Source organism: Eubalaena glacialis, chromosome 13 (assembly GCF_028564815.1).
Source record: "Eubalaena glacialis isolate mEubGla1 chromosome 13, mEubGla1.1.hap2.+ XY, whole genome shotgun sequence".
NCBI lineage: Eukaryota > Metazoa > Chordata > Mammalia > Artiodactyla > Balaenidae > Eubalaena > Eubalaena glacialis.
The window spans coordinates 39,143,312-39,166,124 of record NC_083728.1 but is presented as its reverse complement, the minus strand read 5'-3'; the positions used below and the strand labels follow the sequence as shown (position 1 = coordinate 39,166,124).

Genomic DNA, 22,813 nt, shown 5'->3' with positions numbered 1-22,813 from the left:
GACAACTCTTTACCTGAACTGCCAAAACAGGAGTAATCAACCAAGTAGAAGCCACCATCTGTGAGGAATGAAATGCCAAGTAAAAGAAGGGAGAAGGGCTATTGTCCGTTGGTCTTGCTGTGAGAAGCTGCAGCCATAAAAATGGTAGCAGCCACTGTTTCCTGCACCATTGCCTTACACCGGGCACTACTCTGAGTGTTTTGCTTAAATTTGGTCATCCTCACAACAACCCAATGGAACAGATATCCTTGTTTTACTGATGAATCTGAGGCCCAGAGGGGGAAAGTAACTTGCCCAAAGTCACACAGTTACTTAGAGTCAGAGCCCTGTCTTCTTATAGAGCAGATATGAGACAGGCCCTGAAGGTCCAAGGATCTGTCTGGCCTACCCCAGATGTTGTGATTCCCAGTCTGGAGTTCTTCCCACTATCCAGGCTTTCTCCTCAGCCCTGAAAAATGACCCTTGGCCAGCTATTCCCAGAGCTCTCCAGATAATCGGATTTTAAAAGTAATGTCTTATAATAATTTTTGAAACAGGTTCTTCAAGCCTATTTAATCTTTCTCCAGCCTGGGGGAGCAATCTCTTTTCCTGATCTCTTTTTCTTTATATCCTCCACATTCTTTTTTTATTTATTTATTTTTTCGGCTGCGTTGGGTCTTTGTTGCTATGCGCGGGCTTTCTCTAGTTGCCGTGAGTGGGGGCTACTTTTCGTTGCAGTGTGCAGGCTTCCCATTGTGGTGGCTTCTCCTGTTGTGGAGCATGGGCTCTAGGCGCGTGAGCTCAGTAGTTGTGGCGCACGGGCTTAGTTGCTCCGCGGCATGTGGGATCTTCCTGGGCCAGGGTTCAAACCCGTGTCCCCTGCCTTGGCAGGCGGATTCTTAACCACTGCGCCACCAGGGAAGCCCCCCTCCACATTCTTTTATCAGACGTTTGCTCTTTTCCTTTTTTTTTTTTTCGTTTCTGTATCCAAACATCAACAAACCAACAAATCTTAGTGCTGTATTTTAGAATTCACTTTGAAGAATGGATCTAAAAGTCACACTCCTCCCTATTAGCCCAAAGGAAGCTGAGAACATGACACTTTTGGCCTCAGGTGAATCTTTTATTACTTCAAACTGAGACATTTTTTCAAGGACAGTAGCACAGTCATTGTCACAAGCATGTTAGTATACCTATTATTTGATAAAGAATATGCTACAAGTCATGCTATTCATATTTTCAATAACATTCTGGCAAAAATTAAGGACATTTCCAATCGTGTCAAACATTTGATGAACGGTAAATTCTACTTTCTGCCTTTGGGTAAATAAATGGGGTCTTTCAGTGAAGTGGTGGAAAACAGATCATGTGAGGGCTGCTTTTAAAATCTGCCCTTTGCTCCAATGACCATCAGCCCCTTCGGTTACCACTGAATTTCTCAGCTATTTTCTGTAGTTCCAAATCCATCGCAGCCAAGTTTTCAAGTTCTTTTTCCTAGAAAATACACAAAAGTAGAGGCATGAGGTCCCAGATCAATTTAGCTCTTTGCACTTTTAGGGAGTATGAACAGAAAGGGGGATTTTTGATATGTTAGAGGCTATAGGAGATACCCGACATCAGTGGTTTTCAAAGTGTGGTTCCTTGACCTGCAGCATCAGCATCACCAGGGAACTCATCAGAAATACAGGTTCTTGGGCCCCACCTGGGACCTACCTACTGAATCAGAAACTCTAAGGCTAGAAATCCCCCATGATTCTGAGGCACATTCAAGTCTGAGAAGCACCAACCTACATAATCAATATTGGGGGAAAAAAAACATTGTTAAGGAAGGTAAAGCTCTGGTAATGTTACTTCTCCTACACGTAGATGTCTGTTATAGGCCAGGAGATGACAAAGATAGAACTAAGCAACTAACTTCTGTATCACCAGTTCTTTCCTACCCTGGGAAATAGTGATGAAAAGTCAAATGACCAAGGAGAAGACACTAGACCAGTGGTTTTCAACCTTGGCTGAACATGGAAACCACCTGGGAGCTTTAAAACATCCTGATGCCCAGGCAGCATCCAGTACCAAACAGAATCTCTGGGTGTGGGTCCCAGATGCCAGTAATTTTTCAGGCTCTCCAGGTGATGACAACGTACAGCCGAGGTTGAGGAGCACTGCAGCACTGCAGTGGGAGGAAGTGAACAGGGATGTGGACAATGGCTAGATGCCAGGTGGAAATCAAACCCAGAGGTTGTCTCCGCTCCGTTACTAGGCGTCCAGTCCCACGGTGATTAATTCCCATCCATATCTCCCCATAATATCAGACAGTCTTGTATATAACATATTAAAATTAGCCACCAGAAGTCAGTTTTAAGCAAAAGCCCCACACCATACCTCTTCCTCCGTCAGAACTCCTTGGCCAGCCCTCTCCTCTTCATTTTCTGCTGCGTGGCGATGGCCCATCTGCTCCTCCGAGTCATAGAAGTCCGGGAACTCAGCCGACTTCTTCCTGTAGTGAAGGAGCTGGTCCAGTTCGGCCACTCTGTCATACTGCCTTTTCAGATCCAGTTTGGGGGCCAGGTTTCTCTTCTCATACCCCCAGTTTACATCCTCCTCAAAGGGCTTTTTCTCCCACCAGTCATAGTTGTATTCTGGGAAGAAATTCTTCTCATTCAAGGTCAGCCCGTTCTCCTCTTCGCCCTCAAGAAAACTGTCACCCATGTGGTCTTTTCTGTCAAACCGGCTGCTCTTCCACTGGGGAGGGCCGTAGTACGGACTGGCAAGCTCCCCTAATCTCTTCTGTTCGGTGATGTGATGGGGAGCACGCTGTTTGCCTCGAAGCCTAGCTTCTTCCCTGTTCTCCTCAGCGTCTTGCGGGTCCCCCAGCTGCGGCCACTTCCCTCGGGCTCCTTCCTCACCCTTTTCTTCATCATAGTCGAGGTAATTTCTCAACTCGCCTGGTGGATGCCGCCTCGCCTTGTCCGTCTGGCTTTCCTGAGCACGGTGGTGTGCTTCACCCAAGAACCGTTTCTCTTCTGTTTGGTGTAGCGTGGAGTAGGCTCCCGGCTCCCCTCCCCGGGCTCTGTGGCGGGGTCCCCCCTCCTGGCCTCTCTCTTCCTCGCTCTCCTCGTCGTACCCGTGCGCCATGCTATTCAGCTCTAGGTTGAGGCCTTTCCTCCTGTCCTCCTGCTCCAGGCTCTCCTCGCTGGGAGGCCTGGGAGCCCGGGCAGCCGGGTGACTCCTCACTTCCTCCCCGTATTCGGCTTCTTCCTCCGAAGCCCTGGAGAAGGTTGGATGGCGGGCTCTCTTTTCCCCTGAGCCGGCTGTGCCCACGTGGGGCTCCTCCCGGGAGTACCCCCTTCCCTCAGGGGGAGGATTCCCTTCCTGAGAGGACCTGTCGGGCCTGCTCCTCCCGTGGTGGTGTCTTGGCCTCGAGCGTCGCTTGTCCACCTCGGGGCTGACATCCTCCTCGCTCTCCTCGGGTCCTTCCCGGCGCTCGGGGTGGCTTTGCGGCTCTCGGGGCCCATTCTCCTGGCTCCCGGTCTCCTCTCCACTCTCCTGGCTGCTCCTCTCCCGGCTGTGCGACTTCTCAAGGCCGCCCGCAGACTGCGTATCGTATCTGGACACTAACTCCTCTTTCTTAGCTGGAGTCTGGTTTCTGTGGCTGAGAAGAGCAGTTTGTGCCTCTCTTGGCCCTCCAGGGTGTCTCTCCTCACTGCCGTCTTCCACACGCTCCCTTTTCTGATATTCCTCCGCCTCCTCTTCCTCCCTGTCCTGTCCCTTGCTCTTCTCAGAATGGCGTGTCTTTGCTTCTTTGGCCACTTGGCTGCCTTGGGGCTCGCCTGCCCGCTCTCGGCTGTGCCCACCGCCCTCTGTGTCTGCCACTGTCTGGCCTTGGGCATCCTCCTCCCCTGCGTCCTCCCTACTGGAGGTCCTGGGGGCTTCTGAGGCATCAGCTGGGTCTCTTAACAATCTCACTTCAAACCTTGTGTTTTCATTTTCACTTTTCTCTTCATCTTTGAGCTGTTTTCCACCTATAATGAAAATAAAAAAGAGTAAGTATCACTTCAGAATTGTTTGTAGTTCAGTAAGCACAGCCTCAGTGATCACTACAAATCCAAAAGATCCTGAAAATCCTTGGGTAATTTTTTAAGTTAATAAAGAATATACTCAGATTACTTTTAAAAGAAATGGTATGGGGACTTCCCTGGTGGTCCAGCGGTTAAGACTCCGCACCCCCAGTGCAGGGGGCCAGGGTTCGATCCCTGGTCAGGGAACTAGATCCCGCCTGCTGCAACCAAGATCCCGCATGCTGCAACTAAGATCCAGCGCAGCCAAATAAATAAATAAATATTTAAAAAAAAGAAAGAAATGGTATGAAAACTCCTTAGCTCTGTTTAAAGCTGATAATAAATTCTCTGCATATTTATTTTTTCATAACACCCAACAAGCATATTTCAATGACCAAATTGAAATCCAAATATAGGTTTATAAAATACTAGAATTTAGAACCAGAAGACACCTTAGAATTTGTGTATTTCAACCTCCTCTTTTTGTGGATAGAGACACTGAGGCTCAGAGAGGTGTAATTCAGGACCATTATTTCCATGTTTGCTCTAAGTAGGGGTTTAAAAGTTAGCATTGTGTAAATGGTTCCCACTAGAATCCAGCTAAATGAAGTTAAATGCCCAAAATGGGAAATATCAGATTCAACAAAGGATTAAAAATTTTAAAAATTAGTTTATCAGACTTTTATTATCCAGTCAACTGTGTAGATGCAACTTAGCAGTAAGTGACAATAAAACTTAGTAATTGGTGATAAGCAGGGTGTTTGTTTCTTCCCTGAGAAAACTGCACAGCAGTGGAAAGGACCATGTCCTTCCCTCACTCAGGTCCCATCCGCCCCACATGTTCTCAAATGTTGAGGATGAACTTCAGTAAACTGAGTTATCCTTGTATTGCACAAATCAACAGTAGACAGTATAACCGACATTTTAATTGAATGCTGTTTTTTCTCATCTTTTCCAAATGTTGACAGCATCTTCACTAAATCCTCCTTAATTTAAGGGCATCCTGTGAAAGAAGATATGCAGTTAACACTGTCTGAGTTGTTAGCTGGGAGGGCTTGGATTTCAACTGATGTCACTGAGTTCATATAGAACACCTGAAGCCAAGGCTGCTCACAGCTCTAGGCTGCCGTCTGTGCCATCCATGGTGGGGGCCACCAAACCTTTGTGGCTACTGAGGACTTGAAATGTGGCTGGTCCAGACTGAGACATGCTGTAAATGTAAGAAACCACCAGATTTCAGACTTCAGATGAAAAAAAAGAATGTAAAATATCTCAAATTTTCATATTGATTATATGTTGGAATGATAATATTTTGGATGTACAAGATAATATATATTATAAACATATTGTATGTACAAATTATATATTGAATAAAATAAATTGGACAAAATTAAATGTATTATTAAAATTAATTTCACCTGTCTCTTTTTACTTTTTTAATGTGGCTACTGGAAAATTTGAAATTATATTTGTGGTTCACATGATATTTCTATTGAATGGCTCTTGATGAGTCATTTTGAACTGACATTTGCAAAATAGAAAAAATTGGTCTGTTTTGTAAAAATGTCCAAGAAATAGCAGACAGTCTATTCCTCTCTGCTTAAAAGCCCAGCCTGGCATGATAATATTTTCATGTTTTATGAGGCAACTGAAATGTCCCTGACCTTTCACACCCAGACACCTGAGGGCTAGCCCCTCACCAGTGCCTTTGCCTTTTAAGAGCCAGTGGTGGTGTGTGCAGCACTGAGGCAGGGCTGACCAGGTATGCACAGGTAAGCAGGGAGGCTTTGAGCAGATACTGATGTCATCCAGACAGAATCTCAGCTTCCGGGGGCAGAGGCTGTGTGGCCCCTTTCCTACTGCCTGCTGGTCAAGAAGAGAAGTATTTTTATTTTTTCCAGGTTAAATGTGTGCTGCTTGTAGCAGCTTGCCTGAGGCTTAGCACTTCCTCCTAAATTTAGCTTTAAGTCCCCTCAGGTGAGATCTGAGGAGGGCTGTGATTAGCAGCATACAGTCTTGTTAATCTGTAAAACCAAGGTGTGAAGCTTACTTCAAGTAAAAAGGGGAAAATGCACCTTCCATCCCTATCATGTTGCAAAGATGACCAGATCAAAGAGATTCTTATACCTGTTAAGAAATTGGACTATGAATTCCCTAAGGTCTCTTCAAGCCATGAAACATTGATTCTTCCCTGCTCCCCAAATGTTTGTTTGCTCAGTAAGTGTGTGCTCACTCCAGAGATGTGCTGGAGAGAGTGGGAGTGGAGACAGAGATGGGCTGGGGATGGGAGGGAGGCTACATGAAGGAATTCATCCAACTTGTTGGCAGAAAGCTCCACGAGTCCTGTGATCAGCATAAGACATTTCAGCAGGAGAGAGAAAACCAGAATAGGACAGAAGTGTGGACAAAGAATGTCGCCTGCCAAATCAGTAAACAAAGGATGTCCTGGCCATCTAGGCACTGCAGCCACACCTAACTGTGTACCCAGAGGGGATTCAGGATGGAAAAAAAACAAGATAATTAAGGTGCATATCAAAAGAATGACTTCAGTAAGCCCACACTCTTGCATCTTCCCATACCTAGAAAAGTGCTAAATTCGTTAACTTAAGATGTCTGGTTTTCTTTAATTAACAGTAATATTTAGATGTTCTGACTATCTGGTTTTTATTGCAAAAACGCCTATATATCCTGGTTCCTCCCTTACCTCTTCAAAACAGTCCCTCAGACTGTATCTGATAGGTTGTCTCCTGGGCTTAAGTCCTTAGTATGTCCATGGAATAAAATATAAATCTCAAATTTTAGGTTGTGCTTTTTTTTTTTTTTTTTTCAGTCGACAGAAGTTATGAACTGGTAGCCCAAAGGTGAATTCTATTTGGCCTAAATAACATTTTTAGTAAATTTGAATTCAGAGGCAATACTTAAATACTAGGAGATATTGCTTAGATATCCAAATTTTAAATTCTTTTGAAAAATCCCAAGATCTGGTAACAGAATCTATATTTCTCTCACAATAGGTTTCAAGCTGAGAAAAATCTACTCCTCCTTAGAAGGGGCATGTATCCTCCAGTTCGTGAGTCACTTCCTGTCCTGTTTTATTCCTTTCTCTTATGTGTTTGCCTGGCCCTGGCTGGTGTTTAAGTCTGCAACCCCAGAGGAGCTCAAATCTCCCTGATCTCAGTATTTAATGGCTCTCTGGGTATGATGTCTCCAAGGTCCTGATAGACATGGGTCATTTGATTTTTACCAGTTTTCCTGGGGCTCTCTCAAGAGACTCAAAAGACCCCAGGGCACAATCAGTGATGAGCAGAGGCTAGAATCCTACCTGAGAGCTAAGAATCTGATCTTGGCAGTTAGCAAAGCCCTACAATCAACAACTCTTCCTAAGCAATCTTGGTTCTTTGATGACCTAGTATGACAGACCCAAAACTTCTGCATCCATCTGGTAAACAAAGAAAGGGGAAGGGAGATAACGAGATGGGTTTGCCCAAAGGAGCAGCATTTAGTCCCTGCCTGGAGACCCACCCTGCTCTCACTCATTCCCTGCAATGGCTAATAAGCTCATTCTAACAAGATCATTCCTGTAATTGCTGGAAAAGAAAGTTGGGGAGAAATTCAGAAAGAGGCAGGTAGGCTGGGAGTGGTAGAGAAGCTTCCTTCCACTGTGCATGGGTCTCCTACAGTCTCAGGCCCCCACACCTACTACAGTTATCCTGAAGCCCCCAATAGTGGATTGAGTCCCCCCAGGTTACTCTTTGGGCTAGTCACTCATACTTGTTATAATTTTATGCATGGGCCTCATGTGCAGCAACAGAAAGAGAGTATTATCTTGCAATAGGAGATTTTGAAGGTGAAAAGAAAAAAGAGAATCCACTGTTTTCAGCCTGACCAAAAATTTAAAAGCAGAGAAAGGTGTTGAAGAGAACAGAGCTTTTCAGATTTGTTTGAATCAGTTTGACTTCATGCTAAAAGAGATGCATAGTTTTTGTTTTTGTTTTGGCCATGCTGTGCAGCATGCGGGATCTTAGTTCCCCAACCAGGGATCGAACCCGTGCCCCCTGCACTGAGAGCACAGAGTCTTAACCATTGGGCCACCAAGGAAGTCCCAGAGATGCATAGTTTTGTAAAATTTACCTCTTCATGTCAACTTCCAATGGATACTGCTCGTATCACTGTTCAAATTTTGTTTTCAACATAAGCTGTTTGGTATAGAGGAACATTCCAGTCTAGACCCAGAAGGCCATTGCTCTGACTCCTTGGATGCTCTAAGTCTACCCCCACCCCTTCCAGTTCTCAGGCCTGGAACTCCTGACACCATTTGGTATTACCTCTCATTCTAACAAGCTATGCATTAAAATGGCTTAGCCAATCGGTCATGTAAACAGGCCAGAAGTTTCCCAGTCACCTTTCCAAGCTTCTAACTCCTCATTGTCAGAAGAGTAGAAGGTAAAGGGAAGAGTAATTTTTGTCTCCTTCTATCCTTTCATCTTCCATTGCTTCCAGAACACTTTGCCCCCCTGTCTAATCACAAACAAGCACTCCCCATACCTCCCTCCACCCAAATGAAAGCCTGTTTTAAAATTCCAAACTCTCGAACCAAGGAATTTAAGAACTATATAGACAGCTCACAGACTATCATTGAGTTCAACTCCCTCATTTTATTTTGAGGAAATAAGCCCAGAGAGGCAAGGGGTCTTCTCCATGGTAACACAGCTATTAAGTGGCAGAGCAGGGTTTGGAAGCCATATGTTATCTCCCCAGATACTGATCTAGCCTGTAGTCTTCCTACTGCATCATGCCCCTGGTTCATATGGAGGTAAACTGGAAGGTGAAACAGAGGGAGCAAGAGAAAGAACTACTCAAGGGACAAAGATCTCCTGCAGTGGAGGATACTTACTCTTCTTCAGGACTTGTCGGCACTCAGGGGTGATGGGTGGAGTGTTGGACTTCGACAAGGCATTTGAGAGGACCTCGATGATGCAGCGAGTCACCTAGGGGGAAACCAGAAAGCAGGTTGGCAAAGCTGGTATCACTGGGATGCCCGACTACTTAACCCAGAGCTGCTGTCAAGAGAGGCTTGGCTATGTGACCTGTACCGATGCAGACCCCTTGGGTCAGGAATGTAGACTTACATATAGGACTGTAATGAAACCTCCCAGGCCTCCCCACAGAGCAATGCAAGAAGGCACTGGGTCAAGACTATCCAGAGAAGAGAAATAAACACCCATTTCTGAACAGATTCAAAGGAAAACAGTGTGATGACAGCTATCCTCAGGGGCACTAAAACATCCAGGAAGGAGGTAAAAGCCCAGGGCAGGAGGGACATCACTTGCTCCCATTTCCTCATTGTTGTTTGTCTATTTTTGTTTTTTATTTTGTTTAGTTTGATGAGATAAGGGGTGGGAGAATCCAGAGTCTAGATATAAGTCTAGATTCCAGACTTCCATTTCAACTTACCATTTCTTCACTGTGGTTCCTGATGTCCACTGGCATAGAACTGACAGCTTTGAAAGAAAAAAAGAATGGGAAGTGAGTTGATTTTTGGAAGCTGTGTGTCCCCAAACTCACAAAATCACCCCACCCCGACTGAGCATGTTACTTGGAGGAAGGGGCAAAGTCAGAGCTGAGCAGAGTGGAGAGAGTTGGGGATGTCTGTCCCAGGGACCAGAATTGCCCCAGTTGCACACACACACACACACACACACACACAGCTGTTTCCCCTAGCAATGTCATAAACATGATTTGAAAATGAATGCTATCTTATACCCAATATAAATCAAATCCACACAAGGGGAGCTTCTGGGATGCTGGCAATATTCTGTTTTTGATCTGGGTGTTGATTACACAGGTGTGCTTAAGGAGGGAAAAATTCAGTAAGCTGTATACTTATGATCTATTTGCAGTTTTCTGTACATATATTATATGTCAATAAAAAGTTTAAAACAAACCTAGTTTAAACGAAACCGGGGTGCCCTCCTCAACCCTTCTGCCTACTCAAAATGGGTAAAGATCTGTGATTCCCTTTGCCTTTTCCTGTCCCCAAGAAAATATTCTCCCCGAAACTCACTTCCTTTACAAAAATGTGGTTATGATTATCTTATATAATTAATTACCTCGTTTTACCCCCAAGCCTTTTCTTGGACAAGCATGCTTATGTGTCTGTATCAGTGTTGTTTCCCTTCCCCCATGTTGTCTGCAGCCGTGTAAAGAATATGGGAGGTATCTAATTTTACCAGGACATTGTCGAGTCCGTAGTATCATACGCAAATAGGTGTTTAACAGATGGTTCATGAGGATATTGCAGAAAGATAAATTTTAATTTATTTAAATTAAATTTCATGAGATTCTGCTTATTTTAAACCAGGGATTGAAGTGATTGAAGTGCCTTTGCCATCTTAGGAAATGCTTCAGGTGTTTTTAATTTTACAGTGCTTTTTTTTTTTTTTTTTTTCTTTTTCAAAGTTGCTTTGATTCTTTTATCTTTCACTTTGACTTTGTTTTGTCTAAGCCCTTTCCACTGGAGGAGCTCAAAGCGTTTACATATATGCCCATCTCTACAGTTCTCCTGACACTCCCTAGAGGAGAAACTGCTATTATGGCTGGAGAAGCTCAGTGCAGAAGATTCTTCCAGGTCTCTGAGACAAGTGAAGAGCTACTTGGAGCAAGAGCAAAACTCTCAGACATCAGAGATGGAAGCTGCTCAAATGCTGTTTCTTATTACCAGCAACCTGACTTTTCCTCCCCAAATATTTGCTTTCCAATCTCTTTACCTCCTCCCAATCAATTACATATCATAGGGCTCAATCTAGACATAAAACTCCTATTTCATTTGCTCACCTTACTGAATTTTCCTTTTCAAAGCACAGCCTGGGATCTACTTCAATTGTTTCAAGAGTCCCAAAGTTATGCAGCATGTTAAAATCACTGGTAAAATATTTAAGAAGTGATTAACAAGGTATGACCCCACTATCTTCCTGAAATGTAGTTCAGACAAGATCTGGATGGCCACCTTTGGTACTCAGGGTCCAATATGCTGGGCCATTATTTTATCCCCCAAATGGCTGTTATTTGAGAACATTCCCACTTTGACACTTACTCTTCCCACCTGAGATCTGTAAAATGCTCTAAAAAGAAATAACTGAGAGAATTACTTCTGTCATAAACTAGAAGGTGCCTTTTAAAATTCTAGCTTTACTAAACTTTCTTTGGTAAATGCAGTTTCTTGCTAATAACTTTTCTCTTCTTTTTCCACAAATGTTTAATAGGTGCTATTATTAACTACTGATATTGCTAAAGTAGTAAGAGTCATCTGATTTGAGGGGAGAGGAATATTTTTCTTTTGTGACTCTAAACAATTTGTAGCTCATGTTTGTTTTTACAGAACAATCCTGTTTCCTAATTGAGGCTCTTCAGACATCTTTTTGATGGAAAGGAACTAAGGTCTCCTTATGAAAGCATATTATGCATCTAGTGAGACATCTAAGTTCCATTGTATTTCTTCCAATAGAATCTGTGGCAGCAACGTAATAACCGAAGGTATGTTGATACCCCTTAAGTAGTTTAACTTATTTTTGTAAAAGTTAACATTAAGGGTGCACAAAAGAAAACCCAATAATTGTGATAATAGTGAAGTAGTCAAATGGCAGAAAATTTTTCAAATAATATCATATGATAAATCTGAGAATAACTTCCAAAGTATTAATATTCCATAAGACTACCAAACTAAGGTTTCATCCCAGAATGAAAATACAGCTATAAAATAACATGGTACGCAAACTCTTTTTTTTTTTTTTTTTTGGCTGCGTTGGGTCTTTGTTGCTGAGCACAGGCTTTCTCTAGTTGTGGCGAGCGGGGGCTACTCTTCGTTGCGGTGCGCAGGCTTCTCATTGCGGTGGCTTCTCCTGTTGCGGAGCACGGGCTCTAGGCGCATGGGCTTCAGTAGTTGTGGCACACGGGCTCAGTTGCTCCACGGCATGTGGGATCTTCCTGGACCAGGGATCGAACCCGTGTCCCCTGCATTGGCAGGTGGATTCTTAACCACTGCACCACCAGGGAAGTCCCCGCTAATGCTTTTGGATGCAGAAACCATCTTACCTAGTATATATGAATAGCATGTAGCTCCTTCACTCATATTAATTTTTAGAGTGCACAACTCCTGTAGAAAGGTGTAGATCTCCCTTCAGAAGTTCATAATGGTAGGAAATGACCCAGATGGTTTCTGCAGGTTTCCTGTGATTTTGTTAAATAACAAACTCTGCTTGAAGGCTACCATGTCTAATATCCAAGCATTTGGGGGAGGTGGGAATAGGGAATGACTGCTAATGCATATGGAGTTCCTTTCTACCATGATGAAAATGTTCTGAAATGTGATAATCTGTGAATGTACTAAAAATCACTGAATTATGCACTTTAAAAGTGTGGATTTTATGGTGTGTGAATTATAGCTCAGTAAAAAAATTTTTTTAAAGAATATAATATCTTGATTTTAGTTGCTGTTAAAATATAAACCCTTCTTAAAATATTATCTTGCATAAGAGCCATAAATATTTTACCACTATAGTTAAATAAGTCTCATAAATGACATTGTTTTTGTGGTCTATAGCACAATGTATAGCACAGATTTAGCTTGTTAAGCAATTCCTTTCTGAAAATATTTTTGACCAGGAAGGACTCTAAACATTCATTTGGTTTTCTTTAATTAAATCGAGAACATTTATAGGCAATTTGTAAGAGTGACAAGAATTTTAAAAAATTCTGAATGTATGTAGTTTGCAATAAAATAAATTACCAGTGGCTTTCATTTTCTCTTTGGGATCCCATAATTGCTGTCAATGAAACCCTCATATTCATGGATGGCAATGCTTCAACTCTAGTTAGGAATCTCAATCTCAGATAAGAACAATATTCTATGAGGTCATTAAGACAGCTAAAAAAACCCCTCCAATTTAATCTGGTGGTGGCATATTTACTTCTCAATGGACTCATGGATTTTACTTCAACACACACACACACACACACACACACACACACACACACTTTCCCCCCAAATCTCCAAATCTCCAAAGATCATTTCTTTGAGATTCAGAGTAGTTTGAAAGATCAATCCCATAATTTTCCACACATAAAGAGGCACTGTCAAATATGTACTACTTAAAATTTTATCCTCCCAAATTGACTAAAACGATTTTTTTTTTTTACTACTCTAAAAATATTTTTTGTGGTTATTTTATACTCATTATTTTTCTGGAATACAAAAGTCAAAATATCTCTTGCAGTTTCCGTTTATAACTTAAAGATGGATTAATCTGAATGTGAAATTACCTCTCCCCAGAGACAGAAATACAAAATACAGAAAAATATTACACTAAACCTGTGCATACATATACCTGAACACACATATATGAATGTGTTAAGAAAAAAGATATATCTTATCTACATATATACATGAGACTTACTTTTATCTAATCATGTTTAAATAATAAAATAAATTATACAGTTGCCAACTAATACATGTACTCCTGTCTCTCCGTGGTCATCTGGCTTTAAAAAGCCAAACAAACACTTAATTACAGATACAGAATAAGACTATAAGAGCATCTCTCTAAACAGGTAAAGAGGATGTGACATTTTAGAAGTGAGCACAAAATGTGGGGTTTCCTTGGAGGCGCGGGCACGTCTTCTTTATATCTATTAAAACTGAGACTCTTTTGGTTGGGCTAGGAAGCCCTCTGGCTTTTTCCAAGTCAGACGTTGGGGCGGGGAGTTGAAGGGAAATACCCAGGGAAGAGAAGAAAGTAAGAACCTCAAGCAAGAGGGAGACACCATCCACTCAACCCTCCCCGTCTCCCAGTATCCGCCAGTCAGGATGCCCAGAGCGGCCGGAGAGGCAGAGGCTGGCGCTGTCCGCGGTGCTGAACGCCCCACAGTGCCCACTCACCCGCCATCATCGTGGCTCCCAGGAGGCCGAGAAGCACTGCGGGCTGCATGGCCCGGCTCGCCGGAATCTGCGCAGGAGAAGAGGGCAGCGGCTGGCGGTGAGCAGACGTGGACGGAAGGCGAGATGAAGATACTCCGGGAAAATAGCCTTGTATCCTGGTCCCCGCGGTGTGGCGCGGTTGGCGCAGGCCCCGCTCTTTTAAAGAGCAAGCTGGGGCCGCAGGGCCGGGAGGGGCGGGCACCCAGGAGGCGGCGCCCCCTCGCTCAGCCCTGACGTCATGAGGCGGCCCCGGGGGCGGTGGCGCAAGTAGGAAGAAATTTACGCCAGTCCAGTCGCCTTGGTGCTCTGGGTCTTGAGCGGGGGTGGGGAGTTAGGCAGAAGAAGGGGTGGAAGGGTGAGGGGAGGTAGTTAAAATGAGTCGGGAGGAGAGGAGCGAGGTCCTGCTTAGATTGCTCAAGCTTATTTCTCATCTCCCCCGCACCGCACCACCCCCCAACCTTCATATCTAGAAACATGTGTTTGAGGCTGTGTATGTCTTTTCACTGTTGTCAGTTGGTCGACAGCCAGTTCCTACATTCAGACTTACTTTTCTTTTTTCTCATTATTTTATAAACTTTTTATTATTTCAGATCACCATGTACGGGGCGGGGGGGGGGGGGAAGCCTTTGGGAAAAAGATTTCTCAGGAATTCTCTCAAAGCAGGATGACAGAGGAAATCAGTATTTTCCTTAGGAAACAGGGATTTAGAATAAACATGGTATGAGATAGGGGTACAGTCACTTTTTTTAAAAAAACCATATCACCACCTAATTGTTCTGGGAAATTTTTTTCCTGAAATGACCATATTTCCCACCTGCTCTGTAGTTTAACTTTGAAAAAAACCTGGAGTCCATATGTGTACGGGTATGTTTCTGGACTGTTCTAGAATATCAGTCCATTCCATTTCAGTGGTCTATTTGTTTATCCTTGGAGCAGTACCATACTTTCTCTATCACCATAGCTTTTAAATAAGTCTTGGTATCTGGTGGAAAAGGTCTTCTCACCTTGTTTTTCTTTAGGATGTTATTGGTTATTCTTGGCCCTTTGCATTTTCATATAAATTTTAGAATCAGGTTTCAATTTTCATGAAAAACTCTGAGGATTTTGATAGGAATTGCATCAAATCTATAGATCAATTTGGTAACAGCTGACATCTTTAATCTGTGGATCAATTTGGGAACAGATGACATCTTTACAATAGTGGGCTGACCTAGCTTTTTGATTGCTGATGTTGTTCTGGATATAATTTTATCTCAAGTTGTACAGAATACTATTATTATAGAAAAAGAAAAGAAGCCATAAGGAAGAACATTTCTCAGGAATGCTCTCAAAGAGGAATTAAGGAGAAAGCATATCTCCCTTAGGAACCAGGGTTCAGAAAAAAACATAGCTTTGCACAGGGCTCCTGAAATAGGTAATCCATCAGGACCCAGCCAGGAAAATGAAACTACCAGAGGGAATTTAATACAGGAAATAATACTCAAGGATTAGAAAAGCTGAAAAGCAAATAGGAGAAAATGAGGAGACCCAGAGATTGTTAACTGCAGGCAGCTGCTACGCCCTGAGGGAATGCTGGGTAAAGAAAGGATGTGTCTTCGCTGGACCCCAGAAACGTGGACCACCTGGTAGGAGTGGGAAGCTTTACAAGCTACAAAAACCATGGGGCCATGGAGGAAGGGAGCTAGAACCACAGAAGAGAAGCAGCCACTGCTAGAGATGCATCCCCTTCCTCCCAAGAAGAGAAAGGGGGATAAAAACCCTGACTTCTCCTTTCTTTCAGTGCAAGTACCTCTTAGTGGCTGAACATACCTGGGAAAGACTGAGAGGGAAGACTGTAAAATATAGTTTGCAAGGGCCAGTCTCTCCAGCAATACAGAACAGAGGAAGGAATCAGGAAGCAAACAGACAAAAAAATGGCATATAGTTCAAAACCACAGGTTAGCAGTACAGGTTCTGAATTTAGATTTTTCTCTCAAAATTTATTAATACATTTCATTTGCATATACAAATGCTTACTATATATCAAGCACTGTAGTAGATACATATTCCACTGGCTATAGCAGATTACAGGGTTAATCCCAACATTAATGGCAAAAGGAAATATACTCCTCCCCCTGCTCTAGCAGAGTTCACTAGTCGGAGAGTAAAGATGGGAGAGGTGTAGGGTAGACTCCAGGTCTACAGAGGAGGGTGAGAGAGCATGGCATGCCAGGAAAATGGCATTACCATGGAAACTGCTGCCCTGCAGATGTACATCTACAGAATTCCCTGTGTTTGTGGCCAATAAGATAAACATTTATCTCTGTGAATTTAAGGTTTTTTCCTAATAAAGACCATGTCAATAAGTAGTTTTCCTTAGATGATCCTACAATACATTTAGTACCTGGTTTCTTATGTCAGGTTAGATTCCTAATACACTTTGACATAATTAAGAAATCATGAATCAAATCTTCATCTTAAGAGAAGATAGAAACTATTTTTTTAACCCACTAAATTATGGGTAATATAACTCCATGTAGCTTGCAAGAAGATATATATTAACATTTCTAAAAAGAGGTCAAGAGATGGGACTTCCCTGGTGGTCCAGTGGTTAAGACTCCTTGCTCCCAATGCAGAGGGCACGGGTTTGATCCCTGGTTGGGGAACTAAGATCCTGAATGCTGCACGACACAGCCAAAAAGAAAAAGAGGTCAAGAGATAGAGCTACAACCATTCAGGTGTGACAAAACAGGGAATCTTCCTCTTCAATTGGGGCTTGCAGGAAATTAGATGAACAGGTGCACTTATTTGTTTATATACTGGAGAGAAAGCAAGAAATAGATATTGAGAACTAGGGGAGATAACTATGATTTGGGTCTGATAGGTTGATAAGACCATTAGGTGCTTGACAAATCTATTATAGTTAGCAACATATCACATGGTAAGGATCTAGAATGAAGGCTGCTTGCTGGTCTCTCATATGTTCCTCCTCCCAACATACACACACACACACACAAACACACACACACACACACACACACTCTGCAGCAGATGCTGCTGGGTTTCTGCCCATTTCCTTAATTTCCCTCATTCTTACCATTTTGGAGCACACTGGCTTGATTTCCAATGGCCAAGATCTGCATTTCTTTGCCGATAGCTCTCTCTGGTCACCAGAGCAAACAGAGCTGTGCAAATGGCAAGTTGGAAATGCTGAGGAATCAAGACCCCCAGGAGCAGCCCTCACCCAAACATGAGGTGTATAAACACCCCAGATTCACAGCTCCCTCAGAGGTATGTATTCTACGTAGGCCCTGAGAGTTTCCCAGCGAGACTGAGCTTAGTTACACACAGTGGAAATTTTCTTGATAGCAAGCTCTTTACGGCTGACTTTCCTTTCCTGTTTTTCTTCTCTACTCTCCACTGCTGTTTCTTGGGATTATCTCCAGATAAATTACTTGCAGTCAAATCTTTGTCTCAGGGTCTGCTTTTTGGGAAAGTTGAACGATGACACATACATTCACAAACATATAGCAGGATGTTAAATAGAATTTTTCTTATTATGTCTGACTTTTGACTGAAGCCTCAAAGCTAGGCAACATGGGTTTTAAGTACTCACATGTTTCAAAGAGAGGAGCCAGTCACATTTCTACAAGACTTGTTAACAGGGGGCCAAACTGGCACAGTGGGTATCGCTCACAAGTCTGTGTAAGGGAACACTACAGATACAAACCTAGAAATGCAAAACTATAAAGGGACTGGTTGGAGAAAGAACTTTTTTGAAGAGAGTTTGTAGGGAGCCCTGTACTGTTTCATGATGCTTCTTCCTATCTCTGCCAAGTTGGGGGCCGCAAGAAGCTAACATAAAGTGGAGTTGTCTGCAGGAAGGGAGACTGATATCTCATTTCCTTGGCAGACACTTGCTGAGCTGCAGAAACCCATAGACTCGCTCCAATGCCAATAGAAGAGAGTGGGAAGGAGATCACAGGGCAATTTAATTTGTGTCCCCAAGAGTTTGAGAGTGAAGTGAGCAAGGTGGAGTGGGCAGGAGGTCAGCTGGAGCAGCCTCAATGGCAAGTTAAGGGGAGAGGACAGTAGCTGGAACATCTGCATGTGCAGAGTTTTCCCTGGGCTAAGTGGCCTCCACAGAATGCTACTGGTCTCAAGTCACCCCAAAAAGCCCCTGCTTGGAGGAGCAAGGGGATCCCCAAGATGTGCTGATAATGGTAGCTGAGAGGTGTTGTGAGAGGTCAGAGAGCATCAGTCTTGTCAGGGACTGGGGGAGTGAAGAGGTTCCCATGGAGGACTCTAATGAATCCACAAAGGTCCCTTGTGCAAGGGCCAGCCAGCATCTGGAGGTGTGCCACAATAGAGGGCACTGAAAACCAACAGAGGACCACAGACGACACTGGCCATCTCTGAACCCTCCTCCATCTCTGTCATCCTCCTCTTCGGTCCAGACCTGAAGGAGCTGAAGGGAGGGGTAGGATAAGAAAGAAAGAAACAAGGGAACAAAAGGAGAGACCAGCCCTTCCCTCTTCCCCATGACTTGTTCCAGGACAGGCAGCAGCTGGGAGTTAGAGGGGCTTTGAATTGGGTGAAAAAATAGAAGTTTGGACTATTGTAATAGTCCAGAGTTAATGAAAAGCTATTGTTTCTGCCTGAGATGTTGTTCAAGGGTCAGAAAAGGAGCTTTGACAGAAATGCTTGCAGACAGTTGTAAGAGAAGATTGAAGCTGTTTCCTGAGTATACCTGCCAAGTTCATCATGTTCAAATGGTTTATGTGTAACATAGGATAGAAAAATGCTTGCACATTGTTTACACATATGAGTACTGTAGTATAAGGGGGAATGCTCCAATAGGACCAGAAATCATGAAGACTCCTCGAGAGATAAAAGCAGATAGGTAGAGAGTGAAGGAAAAAAATCACAGCTCCTAAGATAGGACTAATGCAAAAGATCAGAGGAGGTTTGGAGTTCTGTCAAGCCCAGAAGCAGGGGAGGAATGTGGGTGTGAATGTTGAGGAGTTTGAGTGGGGTCCCTAGTGGAAGCACACAGATGGTGTGGTCCTCCCCTTTTCCAGCACTTGTGCCAAGCAGTGAGTAGCAGAGATGTCAAGACCTGCATCCTGTTCCGTTGGGTTCTTTCCACCTCTTAGGAGCAACCTCTTTCTATCTCTGATGCCTTGATGTCCAGGGGCCTATTTCTCCTCTTTTCCTGAAAAATCCTTCTCTATATGACACTCTTCATAGGGAATTTTGAAGTTTGGTTTCATTCCAAAATATGTATCTCAATTTGTGGAATTTCTAGCAACAAGCCAGAAATAGTGGTCATGACTTTGAAATCACAGTAACTTCAGGCCAACATGTCTGATACTGGAAAGCAGAAGCAGTCCTGTGCTGATTGTTTTGAAGTCTCCCTCGTGTACTCTGTCTGGCCTTTTTCTCTGTGCTCATCCTCAGGAGTCATGAAATGTAAGTTGGTTCCATCTCGTGATTCTGAGAGATCTGGTGGACTTCATAAGCACTCTTTGCTCTGAGAGGAGGCATTATTTTGGTGGTGCTGAATTTTAAATTATTTATGACGAAGATTAGAGTGTACCAACTCCCAGGCAGGCCTCTCCTTTACAAAAATGTATTCTGTAGATGTAAACTCCAGAAAAACTCCATGTAGGCTAATTACAGTTTTATACCTATGAATATTTTATTTCTCAATAATTCATAATGGTCCTCAAGAAGCCATTACCATTAAGTAAATATGCATAATCAGAAACCTCCCAAGATTGTAATTGCCCATATTTTTGTTCTAGGTAACATGTATATATATAGTGGGCCACTTATCAGTTTTATTAAAGGATTGTTCTCCATCTCTTTCTCCCACTTCCCTAGCTGCTTTCCTTTCTTTTGCATTCACTCACAAAGCTGAGAAAACAGCACCGAATAATTTTATCCTGCTATACAAATTCAGTACTGCCTAAAACTAAATTACCAATGGATGGGCCAGTCTCAACATTTTGTCTTTTAGAAGGCATATTATCCTATTACGTATGAAAATAAATATTGGAAGACTTACTGGATTTGGTCTTTTCCCCCCAGAAGTAAAGTGAAGGCAGACTTAATAGCTAACTAAGGAAAGGAGAAAGAACCTTTGCAGGCATATGACCCAAGGGGCAAAGTGGTACCCGGCTCCTGCAGACTAAAGCAAAAGTCTCAGGGTTCATCAGACCTGAATCTTGGGCCAGTTTCTAGCCTAGAGGTGGAAGAGGAAGTAAAGGGGCATCCAAAAGGCCCCACTGAATCTATAGCTCCAGGAGAGGTTGAAGAAAGGCCAGAACAGCACGAAGGACAGCAGCTGCTTCAAGGGAAATCGTTGAGTCACTGAAAAGTGAACTTGAATTACCCCCACTCCTGAATTCACCCAAAACGCCATGAAATGGATAGACAATATTTCTTCAAATCTCGAGCAATGGTTTGTTTGCATAATAAGTAAGTGTTTTATTGTGATACACTGAACACTGTTTTGACAGTGGGAATGTAGAGCAAGAAAGAAAACAAGAAGAGTATATAAGAGACAGAGTGTCATACACACAAGTTCCTACCCCCTGCTCTAAGTAAACCCACACACGGGTGTTCTTGGATGCTGCTACCTCTTGTTTTGAGGTAAAAGGGCACAAAGAGAGACTTCCCTGGTGGTCTAGTGGTTAAGACTCCGTGCTCCTAATGCAGGGGGCCTGGGTTCGATCCCTGGTCAGGGAACTAGATCCCGCATGCTGCAACTAAGAGCCCGCATGCCACAGCTAAAGATCCTGCATGTGGCAACGAAGATCCCACATGCCACAACTAAGACCCAGCTCAGCCCAATAAGTAAATAAATAAATTTTAAAAAGGCACAAAGAGGCAACGAAAGCCTCAGAGAAGACATTGAAATGCCAAGTCAGTCAATGGCCCCCAAGCCTCTCGTTTCCATACTCTCTTTTCCATTTCTCCCGGGCCCTCTAGACAAAAGGGAGACACCAAGAGAACTTTGGGAGGTGAGGAAGAAGTAACTTGGGGACCACGCTCTGTCTCCTTGTCATTCTGCTCTAGAGTAAGCATCCAGATGACCCAGCTTCCATCATCTTCCTGTCTCAGTACCTGATAACATCCCACCATACCAGTTCTAAAAGTGAAGGGGTAATCGGTACAAAATGTGCTATTACAAAGCGCTAATGAATGCTGGGAGGCTCCAAACCAAGCCAACATTACTCCTGGAGGCATTTCAGAGCAACCTGTCCCTAGAGACCTCCAAGGGGAGAGAATCCATGAGTACAATGTCACACACAGCGAGAGGTTCCCCAGGGACCCACTTCAGTTAAGGACCTTCTCAGGATCTCTCAGCTCATACCTGTGGGTTATGGCCCACTTGGTGGGCCAGCTCTGCTCTTTCTCCACACGGAAACAATAACTCCCATAATTATATTCTTGGGGTGAGGGTGGGGCTGCTGAAGTGGACATTTTTGTGAACACTGCAAAGTGGGTGGTGGGAAGCCCTTCCAGAACTCCTGGGAGGAGGGTGCAGGCCTTTTTTAATCTCTGTCCCCTGACAGCATTTGATCTAACTTCAGTGGGTCAAGGAGGTATTTGTCTCGGGGTGTCACTTGACTGTCTCTGCTGACCTCAACTGTCCACAACGAATACACTTTACCCTGTGCCTATGGGCTCAGTCTTGCCTGAATCTTAGGACCCCTCTTAGCCTCTGTTAGGAGAGATTCACAGAGTTCAGCATCAGGCCACGTTTCTACGTGGTCGGGCTCAATCTGGGGTCTGACTTTTTGTGACTAGTCTTATTTCTGATTCGTCTCTGACCTGTCCTCAGCCACCTCTACTGTAGCCCAAAATTATATAATGTATGATTAAGAGTTTGGGACCTCACTCCTGTAAATGGTGTCTCCATATTTTCAGGTGCTCTGCCACAAGCCTTGGGGTCATCCTCAACTCCTCTATTCTCTCACACCAATAGCTGATCTTTTAGAAAATCCTGAAGACTCTTAATTGAAAATAAGTACAGAATCTAACTGCTGGTTTCCACCTCTAACTACTACTACCACTACAAGTCACCACCATCCCTCAGCTAGCTAAGTGAACGGCCTCCTCACTGCTCTCCCTGCCTCCACTCTGGTCTCTTTATAGTCCATCCTCCATATAGCAGCCAGACAGAGACTGAAATGTTTTGTCATGTCACTGCTCTGTTCAAAATGCTCCAGTGGCTCCCATTTCACTCACAACCAGCCTTTCATGATTTGGCTTCCTTTACCCCTCTCACTTCTCCTCTCATGCACCCTGCTCCAGCCACACAGGCCTCTGTGCTCTTCCTAAAACATGCCAAGCATCCTTCTGCCTCAGATCCTTGGCACTTTCTGTGGCTTCATTGCCACCTTTTCAGCGAGGCCTTCCCAGACCTCCCCTCTCCCACTTTGCCAGCTTTCCTTATCCTTTCTCCAGATTTATTGTTCTCCAAAGTACTTATTACCACTAGTAAAACAGCACATTTATTTTACTTATTTGTTTGCTGCCTACCTCTCCCACTAGATTGCAAGCTCCATGAGGGCAGGGGTTTTTGCCCTTTTCATTCTGTACTCTGTTCCTGGCACCTAGAACAGGGCCTGGTACATTGTGGCTACTCAGTGCATGCTGCTGAGTGAATGACTGATGAACAACCAAATGTGGGAATCATTATTAGGGAGGACATTCAACCAGTAGGAGGGTGGGTGGTCTACTTTTGAGAACATTAAAACTATGACATTGTGTAGCATTTGCTGGGTTAAATTCAAATGTTAGATTATTTTTAAAA

General features: G+C 43.6%; 1 protein-coding gene and 1 non-coding gene across 2 annotated transcripts; one reads left to right on the top strand and one right to left on the bottom strand.

Annotated features, from left to right (window-relative positions):
- Positions 1–1,389: 1,389 nt before the first annotated feature.
- On the bottom strand, positions 1,390–14,035 carry CHGB (chromogranin B). Its single transcript, XM_061209130.1, has 5 exons — positions 13,969–14,035; positions 9,489–9,535; positions 8,929–9,022; positions 2,359–3,998; positions 1,390–1,473 (listed from the first exon to the last, which is right to left on the bottom strand). The coding sequence occupies exons 1-5, from the start codon at positions 14,015–14,017 to the stop codon at positions 1,390–1,392; spliced, it is 1,914 nt and encodes a 637-aa protein (XP_061065113.1). The 5' UTR covers positions 14,018–14,035.
- Positions 14,036–20,666: 6,631 nt separating this feature from the next.
- On the top strand, positions 20,667–20,739 carry TRNAR-CCU (transfer RNA arginine (anticodon CCU)). The gene has a single exon. It is a non-coding gene; the product is annotated as a tRNA-Arg (tRNA).
- The last annotated feature ends 2,074 nt before the right edge of the window (positions 20,740–22,813 follow it).

Bases quoted from the DNA above. Each gene is read 5' to 3' on its own strand.
- CHGB (XM_061209130.1), bottom strand. From the start codon at position 14,017: ATGCAGCCCGCAGTGCTTCTCGGCCTCCTGGGAGCCACGATGATGGCG. The intron at 9,536-13,968 runs GTGAGTGGGCAC...TTTCTTTCAAAG, and splicing joins GGGAGCCACGATGATGGCGG to CTGTCAGTTCTATGCCAGTG. The intron at 3,999-8,928 runs GTAAGTATCCTC...TTTTCATTATAG, and splicing joins CCGACAAGTCCTGAAGAAGA to GTGGAAAACAGCTCAAAGAT.